Genomic DNA, 10,623 nt, shown 5'->3' on the forward strand with positions numbered 1-10,623 from the left:
GGGCAAGGCTGTTTTATAGAATATTTTCTCTTTCATGATCCTCCGTGTGGAAGTAAATAGAGGTATGTGCGGAAGAAGTAAACTGACAGAGTCCAAATCTATTGGGCTTAGTCCTTAAACCTTCGTCCAGAGAAGGACTGCATTATCGAAAGTCATATCATTTGGTACTACTTTTTTATACTCACCTAATTTTGAAATGAATAAAGGTAATACGAGCCAGCCTTTTTCATTGTTTACTTCATCAGTTTCCGATGGTTTTCTGTTTTTTATTGAAAAAGGATTCTATTCCGGAATTCCTGATTGTATTACATTGTTGTAGGATCTCTTTTTTCTATTATGGTGGGGGGTTTTCTTTACCCAGTATATGTTAAAGTTTGACAAAAATGTTACATGTTGCAATGATTTTTTTGGTTTTTATTCGTGAGCGCTCTTAAGACTAAAGTACTCATCTGTCATCCAAACAGATTTAAAAAGAAAATTGTCAAACTTTATTATTATTCTTTCATTTATGAGGAGAGAACAAGTCATATTAATTGATATAAGTATTATTGTATTGAGTAGTTTGGTGTGATTGTGCTCATGAATAACCGGAGACCAACAATGAGGATTTTCTTGAATACTCATATATTTTTAAAGAAAAATCTGTCTTTAAGCCGACGACTAATTACTCCTGGCAATTCCGGTTACTATCGCTGGTAGAGTACCATTCTTAGAATAGTAAAGGACAAAAATAATCGATGGATTTGACATTTTTTTAAATCAAGTTTTGACTAACAAAACTAAACATGTTATTATTATTAAATTTATTCAGAAACATACATAACGAGTGAACATATATTGTTTAATGGTATTAATAATTGCAGGCACTTGACTGTGTTGATACAGAACAGATATGGATTAGGTACATTATTTATTTTTTCTTAAAAAGGCAGTTTGCAAAAAAAGGTGTGTGTATAATGTAGTTTAGAAACGAACAAGTATTTCTTTAGAAGTAACTTGAAGGAAAATGACGAGGTATTTGTATTTATTATGAAGTAGTTGCAGTTAAATAGCAAAAATTAAATGTGAAAAGGTGAAATACATTAATCAAATCTATAGAAATGATATAGATTTGCATAACATTTATCTGGTACTTATTTAGTAATATGAATGACAGGGTGTGTCTTCAAAGTGTTTTTGAAAGACTCAAGATCCGTGACAAACTTATCAGTTGGGGCAACTAGCTCAATTTTATATTTCTTTGTCTGAAGAGTACATTCATCTATATTTGCATTAGATTCTTCGTGTTCCAAATCCGTTCCAACAACTTGTACACTTAGCTTCCTCACAGACGGTTTATGCAAAAAGAGTCTCTTCATTAGATCTTTTAAATCTTTGAGACGGAATGCATTATTTTCATAGAGTTGAGCTTCTTGGTTGTTTCGATCAAACACGTATTCTCGGGAGACAATTTCACACCAATGTCGACCCATTTCCTCTTCCAGTGAGACATCGGCAGCTTTTTTCATTTTGATTAGAGTTTCTAGCAATTCTTGGAATCTGGTTTCAGTCATGCATGAAATCTCCACTTCATTGAAATGATTCAAAAATGCTTCAATCCTCTCATCCACATATTCGACTTTATGTTTATTTTCTTGAGAATTAATGGTGATAGAAACTCCAAAAATACCATAAGTGTTCCTTAATGTAGAAAATACCAAGTACCCCAACTGTTCTTTTGAACGCAGTACATCAAAAACAGGCTCTTCAATGGCAAGGCAGAGAATTTCAAATAAAGCATGGGTTTTTATGTCACCTGGACCATATTGATAGTAATTAGTAATAACTGTGTTGTTGTCCTTAGGATGTAAGCCCTTAATTCGCATAAACTTTTCTCCAATAGGAATTTCATTGCAGCAAACCTCCTTTGGAATGGGGATGGGTTTGATTCCATTAAAAACAGTTTTAGCTATATTAAAATAACCTTTAGCATCATCTAAAGTTACATTGCCCTGAACAAGGCCTTGAATGTATATTTGCTTTTTAAAAAGACTGGCAAAGTTTTTAACCTTAATTATATCGACAGAATCAATAATGGAATGTCGAAGTTGAACACCGTAAAATACATTTTGTAAAAGTGATAGGCGTAAATCGCGAGCAGCCTTAGTTGGTTTAATAAAATAATTGAAGTAACTCGACGTCGTTTGTTCCTTCACGGCCTCAAATTTTTCAGGAGTAAGTTCATCCTCTAATGCTTTTAAGTGCTTTACAATTTCTGATAAGAGTAGTCCCAATTTATCATTGAGTCCATTTATTTTCAATACTATGCCCCTCTCCGAAGAGAAAAACTCGAAATGCATTTGCGCCAAATCAGCAGCATAAGTATCCTCCACCATTAAGTGAACTATAGAATTTACCATTAAGTCCAGACAAACTGAATTCTCTACTTCACCGCAAAGTAGTAGATCTGAACTGAAGTGTAAATATATAATAGCTCGAGGAAGCTTGAACAATTCATCTTTCTTATAAAACAGCTCTCCAATGTCTTCTTTTAAAATACGAACTGGATAGTCATGAATATGTTTCTGAGGTATAGACTTAATCTCAGTATTTTCAGCAATATATTTGTTAACTTCAGGAAGATGAAAAATGTTGTTAGGAGGCAATGACTTCCACTTATTAATTCTGTCCTTTGATATATCTTCTACTGAGTACTTTGTTTTAAACCATGGCTCAACCTTATCTGTTGAATCTGAAAACTCTCGTGCCATAACTATAACGTTTACATGGTTAGAATTTAATAAAGTTTCAGTGCACTCTTTAATCAAAGTCTCATCGTAGTCGAACATCAAATTGTCCCCATCCAAATACCTTTCTGGAGAGTAAAATTGCATGTTTTCGCAAATCGTTTGAACATTATCCAATGGTAGTTCTTCATCTCCAAAATCAAAATCCAACTTTTCAATTTTTTGAATTTCATTGAAGATTCGCTCACTTGGTCCTTCCTTCACAAGCATTGTCAAATAAGAATACATATATTCAATCACCGACTCATATTTTTCAAAGCCAGCTTTAGTAAGCTCAATGGTAATAAGAAATGAAGAATAAGTAGAATTCATTTCAAATCCACATCCTGAATTCCCAGCAGTTATATTCAAAGCCATAACTTTGTCTCGTAAAAACGAAATTAGACTGCCTTTTCCTATTGTATTCATTGAAAAAAAGTTAATATAGTAAACATGTCTGTGTACTAATTAAAATTTACCCTCATGGCCAATTATCCAAGACAAATAATGAAGAGGTTTTACTTTGTATTTTTCCATGAGAGGAGGGAATGCCCAGTTTAAGTTGAGTTCATATATGTTTTGGATAGGTACTACTTTATAAATTTTATTGTATTCCTCAGTTTTAAACGGATCCAAGAGATGACCAAACGTTTCTTTCTCTAGTCCATTATTGGGTATCGAAGAAAATGACATTTCCACCAAGGATTGCAAGTTATCTAATGTATCCTGGGACTGTACTGCTAATGTCATGGACTGAGCAGTATAATGCCTCTCTCTAAAATTTAATAGGATTTTACGAATGGAATCCTCGTCCATCTGGAATAATAAAGGGATACGGTCAGTGTGTAAAAAATATGTTCATCTACATTTAGAAAAATTACTCACATTTTCAGGAACAAGTGATTTTATATTTCCCCATGAGAACTTTCCCATAGGATGATCTTTTTTGGATAAACAAGCAAACAATTGCTGTTTTCTCATCATATCCTCTTGCAATGCCATTTGAAACTCACTATCAACAGCTTCCCTTTCCCTCATCATGGAGTCTTTTTTCAGAAGGGGCCCAATGAAAAACTGAGCAAATCGATCCAGTCCTATATGTATATATATATAAAGAGTATATTTGAGTGTAATTATGAGAAGTGTTGGGTAGTACCGCGTTAGTTAGTAGTCTATTACTTTCCTAATAACTAATAGTGTAACGTTATTACTTTGCTTAATAAGTAATAACTTATTATATATAACTTGATTGAATGAGTCATTACTTAAGTTATTAATAAAATGTCTCAATATGATCAAAAAAAGATAAACAATGTTATTTTTACGGGCTATAAGTTTATTTTTGATATAATGTGAAAGTAGAAAAAGTAAAGAGACTGCACTCCTATATTTATTATTTGTACAAATACAAAATTATGACTGTGAACCAGAGAATAAATAGTTTTGGAAGTATTATAGTAAAGAATAAGTTAAGACTGTATATTCAAGGGTGTAGAGTTAGAAACAGCTACTATTAACATCCTTCACTATTGTTTATGTGTAAAAAACTATAATTTCTAGTTTTCTTTAGGAGATCCAGGACCAAAAATATTCAATGATAGAAGGAAAAAAATCCTAATACAGAAAATATAGTAGAAATGAGTTTTTGGAAGGGTTGGACTGTGTATAATTTATAAATATTCACTTTCTCAGTATTCAATAATGTGAGAACTTGTCAAATTGAGAGTAGCACTGATAATCTTTTTAAAGAATATCCAAAAATAAGTAATATTATTACTCTTGAAGCTAAGTAAAAAGTAATGCAACTAAATTACTTTCCAACGGAGTAACATGACCCAACACTGACTATGAGAATCAGACATACCCTCTCTGAAATATTTCCGCTGAGTCTCAAATTGAAAAACAGTTGTTTCAGAGTCAGTGGAGGCATTATCTGAGCCTCCATGATTGGAAATGAAATTTGTAAAGGAGTTTTCATCAGGAAACTTTTCCGAGCCCATAAATATCATATGTTCCAAGAAATGAGCAAGACCAGGAAGCTCATCCGGGTCTGAGAAGCTTCCAACGCCAACACAGAGCCCTGCAGCGGAGTTTTTCAAATATCTGAACTCATTTTGAGGCAGGTCATCCTCCTTCTCTTCATCTTCAATCCCTTCATCCTCCTCAAGTTCATCCTCTTCTTCTTCTTCCTACAGCCATTGGCAATTAATCTATGAACATTTACAAATCTATACTGATGAATACCTCCTCAGGTTCTTCCTCATCTCCATCTCCTTGCACTTCGTAACTAGAGGTCAGTTCTTCTTCTTCGATCAAATGCAACGGAACTCTCGTATCCGCAATGAGAAGAACTGTTAGTCCGTTCTCTAACTTGATACATCGGTACTCTTTCCCATCTGTTGATGGTACTCGAGGTTGAGGCAGAACTTGAGAACTCATGGATAAGCAACAACAACGACGATCAAAGCCGGACTTTTTTCTCAAGGCGTGACAAAAGTGATAGTTGAAATAATAATGATAATAATTTAAAGGTTTCCGCAATAAATAAATAAAACAATATGACGTCATTTTTCTAACACAACTGCGCGCATTATAAAGGGATCCCCACATGCTCAGACAAATTGCCCTTAATTAATAGATATTATTTCTTTTCTGTGTATGAATATGTATTAATGAAAAATAAGATATTGCTAAGAAAATCAACTCTTTTTAAAATTAAATTTTTATACTTTGTGACGTCATGTTTCCACCCAGATAATTATTCCCAATTTAAAATGACGTCAAGCTCTCATTATAAAACGATGTGCCTGCTATTTATTTTCTTAATCCCAGCGCCGATAAATTTAAAATCGGACTTGTCTTAAACTTGTTAGTTGTTACCATGAGAACCCGTAACCAGGAGGACTCAGAAAAGTTGGAAACAAATATTTTTATGGGTCCAACCCTATACTAACTACATCTTCATCGCGAGATCTTGTCAATGACTATACAATCTTAAGAGGGCATTTGATCGAAGAAGCTCATTTTAAATTGATTGTTAAAGAAAAACGATCTTTACACTAAGAGATTCGTTTAAATATTTAAGTCCCGGGACTAAGCATAGATTTCATGAATAAGTAAACAAATATAGTTTTAAAATGTCGGCATGCGCTCATTTTAAATAGAGACTAATCAAAATTAAACAGACGTCTCATAATTTAATTTAAAAATACCTAATTTTCAAAGCATTTTCTGAGTTTTCATTGGTACATATTCTATTCACACTCAGTTGAGTAATAATATAATTCGATTAAGGACAACTCCTCTGATCATGCGGAAATCCCTTTAAGTACTAAAAATGTACTTTTCAAAGACCAACTACGTACTTCTATTAGGGGAAATTGGAGTAAGTAATCACACTTTGTTGTAGGATCTAAAACTGAGTAAATTGCTAATTTATTTGAATTAGTTGCTTGAATTATAATTACTTCTAGAGTCCCTACGGGAGGGGATTCATGGTTATGAGTCCGGAGGGGGTTGGGGATTATGGATTTTTTTTTAAACCACCCCACCAAAAAAATATATCTATATATATCCTGTAGACGCCTCTGGAGTGAATAAGAGCGAATGTTAATTAAATAAACAGAACTAAATTAACATACAGCGCTTTGTGAATGTTTGTATTAATTACCTATGGTTGAAAAATTATTTTGAAGCAATAAATAATGAAACATCATAATGCTCTAGTTCAAACAAATAGATAATTTATATTCAAACAGAAGTTACCATAAATAAATAAAACTTTCCATGCACCCTTCGATCCGCTCGTTGTGTCTCTTTTAAACTTTAATATTTATAAATGTAGCTTTAATGTTGTACTTTTTGATAAAATTGATGACAGTACTGCTTTTGTAGCTGTTGCTTCTAGCCGACGGTTCTTTGACGACACACAAATGATTCAATAGTGAAAACATATGACATAACTCTTCAGTATCAAAGATCTGCATAATCAAAGCAAGAATTTACCAAATCTGATGACATAAGACGATAAATGGCCAGATAATACATGGATTTTTTTTTTTCAAAATTCTAAAAGTTTTTAGTAATACATAATAATACTCGTAAGTCGTATTTAATGTTACTTAAGGCAAGGGCTTCTTATAATAGGCAGAGTAAGAAGTTTTGAGCGTTTTTCACTTTATTTTGACAATAAAATGAACATAGTTAGGATTATCCAATTAGATCAAATATGTGCCGTTTTGTTGGATAACTTTTGTCCATCTTGAAAGCAATTTCATAATTCTGCAATTTGAGAAATCTTTCTCCCTATTGGTAAAATCTTGAACAGCTAATTTTTACCAGCCTATCTTTTAAAAAGTTTTTTACCATCAGGAAATTTTTACAAATGCTTGAAAAGGTGATAATCGCTTGGTGCCAGGTCTGGACTATCCTGTGGGTTCGATAGACCCTCCCATCGAAGCTTGGGAGCGTCGTTAAAGATGTGTACGGCTTGGTATTACCTTAATGGAATACAACACCCTTTCTATTGGCCAATTCCGACTGCATGGTAGATCGCCTGCTTTAATCTGGTCAGTTTTTGAGAGTATAAGTACGAATTGAGTGTTTTTCTCCATGGGCGCAGCTCATAGTGGATGATTCATTTCCAATCATACACTATTCACAAAGCATAACCTTCTTGGCCATTAATCTGGGCTCGTCGATTGCTTCGCCGTGCTTTGAACACTATCTTTTTCGGCTGGTTTTTATATTATGTGCCCCATTTTTCATCGCTAGTCACTATACACTTCAAAAATGAATCGATTTCGTTACGTTTCAGCAAAGAGTCGCAATCCTCAATTCGATAAAAAAAGGTTATTTTGCACCATTTCGTGTGGCTTCTTCTTAAGAACAACCTTAAGCGAATTGCTCCATACGGTTTTTTGGCTAATCTTCATTTGCTGTTCAATGAAATAAGTGCTCATATGCCGGTCCAACTCGACGATTTCCATTATTTTATCAACATTTTCGATGATTGACCTACCAATCTCTTATTTTAGACGTCCATATTACCAGAACAGAATCATTGGAACCACCTTTTTACCTTGGTGGTAGTGACACTGAAGAATGTAGTGAATTTTCTCTTTTTTTACTTCCATATTACAAAACTGTAAATGAACGTTTTTAAAAGGGTAGGATTGATTAACCTTTAAGCATACTTTAAGTTTTTTTGTTTTTTTATACATTGTTATTGTATTAATCGTGAGATATAGCTCAGAACTTTTTAGTTAACGTAATATAACTGGAAAAGACAGAATGATTGACTAGATAATAATAAAAAGTGTATAAGCGGTGCCGCGTCTGCTTCTACCGTCTTAATTTTATAATATAAGGAGTTTTGTTAACATTATATAATTCATATTTCGTTTCTCAAATCATCGGAAATTAATCATTAATACGAGTTATTAGGCAATTAATGAATTAGTATGTCGTTTCCTATGTTTAAAGAGGTATGTAATTGAATAATTTGGTTTCCAGTAAACCATTTCAACCAAGGAAATTGATTGTGTACAGTGAATTTAGAAATAGGAGATATGAAATAAATATTGATATTTTTAGTTCTAGATGTAGTTAATAATAATATTAGTGTTGCGCCTGATTGCATATAGATAGGATCTACTTTAATTATAGAACTGGATAAAATAACGAAATCATCAGGACATTGATTTATCATCCCAATTACTGATGGACGTATAACTAACAAGAAGTTTATTTCCAAAGAGTGAGAATCTGGAGAACAATTTATCAATAATCCATTCTTTCTCAGTTCATTTTTATAATGTCTGATTAATGATTATGTGCATCATAGAGAAAGAAATCCATTCTCTATGATGTGCATATATTCAAGAATATTTACAATAATTTACACACAAAAAAGTAGTTAATTTGTTCGATTTGGAAGGTTACCCTATATCAGTGGATTTTAATCATGTAAAAAGCTTTATAAAATAGATTGGAAATACGATATGTTCATAGTTTAAGTGCCAAAGTAATGGACACAGAGAAAAAAAATCGTATACGATATTTTATCATGTTTTTATAATTATTAATTAACAAAGTTAGTAGCAAAGGTTGTGCCTTTATCAGTCTAACAGTTTCAGTTCTTGAACCGCTAGAATCGGAACCGACAAAGTCTAACCGAGGCTGAAACCGAGACCGCAATATATTGCTTATAAGGCTCGGTTCTTGTACTTTTGTTCCTTTATAGAATATATAAAGATAATACAATATATATTATAAAAAATAAATTAGCTTTAATCAATAAGTCAATTTTCTGAGTTTTTTTTTTTTTTTTGTGCAATTGCAGTGTTTTACAATGATTTTTTTACGTGCCAGTGTGATGCAGTTGTGCCCGAGCTTCAAATAGCTAAGAACTTCGTATGGATCTGGAAAAGGGGTCTTAGGCACCAGACTTTGTAAATAAAAGAGGGAAGGGTGGGGTATATTATGGATCCAGGTCCACTACTAAGCTTGTCGGGGCCCTATAGTATGATAACTCTAATATTTCTTAAGCTTAGGTTTCCCAAACTTTACTATTGCAAGGCGCCCTACATTAATTCATTTTTTGCTGAGGGCCCGTTTATACGGAACATGGGTATTATGTATGTGTAGACTGAAAGCAATTCTCTATCTTCCTGTACTTGTAATTTATGCTTGGGAATAATCAAGTTTGATTAGGGCATTACTCTAGATAGTGAAATAGCTGAAGATGAATTTTGCGATTCATATGGACTTGTCTAACCTGTGGAATTAATATATATTGATACCATACATTCAATAAAATTATGCATGAATGTCGATTCAACATTATTTTTATTTATTTCCTTTCATTAATTGTAGTATACTTTCGCTCAACTTTTTATCTTGAGAACAATGGAAGACCGAAGCTGTTGTTCCTCATTAGACCAATTTTGTGGAGAAAAACATTATTTTATCAATTTTCTTCAGAAAATATCAGCAACGATTTTTAATACCACAAATGAAATTTGTATATATAATCAAAATGATATTATTCTGTGTGGCCAAAAACGATCCTGTAGTCTCATAACCATCTCAATTAATTAAATTTCTAAATTGAGTTCTCCATCTAAATAATTTATCGACTATTTTGTTTCTAATATTATTATATAGTTTATATTAAATACTCATTATATTAAATAATAAAAATGATTTGTTAAATTAATTATTTATCTATAAGTTTTAAAATAAATAAATTTGCTTTAAATACAAATAATATTATGTATTCTTATAAGAGTCGTACGACCGTTTCCTTTTTATGTCTAGATCAGATATATAAGAAGTCCTTACTTAGGTTATTTCTACTTAGATGTCTAGGATATGTATAATTAAGTATCAAGATGTCCTTGATGACGAGCATTATTTTATTGATTTATACATATTCTAGAAAAATTATTTAACGCAAGATTTATTAAGCTCACTCAACATCTTTGCTCATCAACTTTCGCAAGTTCTATATAACATTGACATTAATCCAAATTATATTAATCAAGAATTGAGTAGATTTAGTTAAAGGGGGTTTCGGTATTTAATTTACCATGATGTGTTAATTCAAAGAGTAGTTCTGGTTCCAAGTAATACCCTTACTGAGTTTTGAGGCACTGTTTAACGCCGGACACGTCTTGTCTACTGATTCGAGGCGCTAGTATCGCGGCAAAAACTCACAAGGTTTGAAAAGATAAGTATGACTGAAAGCATAATGAAATGTCAAAAATTCAAGCTCAAAACCAACATATATTACAAGAATACTTGCTACAAAAATTATTCCCTAATTTATGTGGAAAAATTTATTCAAATATAGATT

General features: G+C 32.4%; 1 protein-coding gene across 1 annotated transcript; it reads right to left on the reverse strand.

Moving 5' to 3' along the window:
* Positions 1–893: 893 nt before the first annotated feature.
* Positions 894–5,339, reverse strand: LOC121123896 (nardilysin). The gene is made up of 5 exons (XM_040718955.2): positions 5,010–5,339; positions 4,630–4,954; positions 3,651–3,859; positions 3,245–3,581; positions 894–3,181 (listed from the first exon to the last, which is right to left on the reverse strand). Exons 1-5 carry the CDS (start codon positions 5,331–5,333, stop codon positions 1,134–1,136), a joined length of 3,243 nt encoding a protein of 1,080 aa, XP_040574889.2. The 5' UTR covers positions 5,334–5,339; the 3' UTR covers positions 894–1,133.
* Between the last annotated feature and the right edge of the window lie 5,284 nt (positions 5,340–10,623).

The sequence above is a fragment of the Lepeophtheirus salmonis genome, chromosome 9 (genome assembly GCF_016086655.4).
Source record: "Lepeophtheirus salmonis chromosome 9, UVic_Lsal_1.4, whole genome shotgun sequence".
In the NCBI taxonomy this organism is placed as follows: domain Eukaryota; kingdom Metazoa; phylum Arthropoda; class Copepoda; order Siphonostomatoida; family Caligidae; genus Lepeophtheirus; species Lepeophtheirus salmonis.

Coding starts and splice junctions, on each gene's coding strand:
- LOC121123896 (XM_040718955.2), bottom strand. CDS start 5,333: ATGACGTCATATTGTTTTATTTATTTATTGCGGAAACCTTTAAATTAT. Junction 3,582..3,650: donor AATCACTTGTTCCTGAAAAT/GTGAGTAATTTT, acceptor TTATTATTCCAG/ATGGACGAGGATTCCATTCG. Junction 3,182..3,244: donor TTGGATAATTGGCCATGAGG/GTAAATTTTAAT, acceptor TGAATACAATAG/GAAAAGGCAGTCTAATTTCG.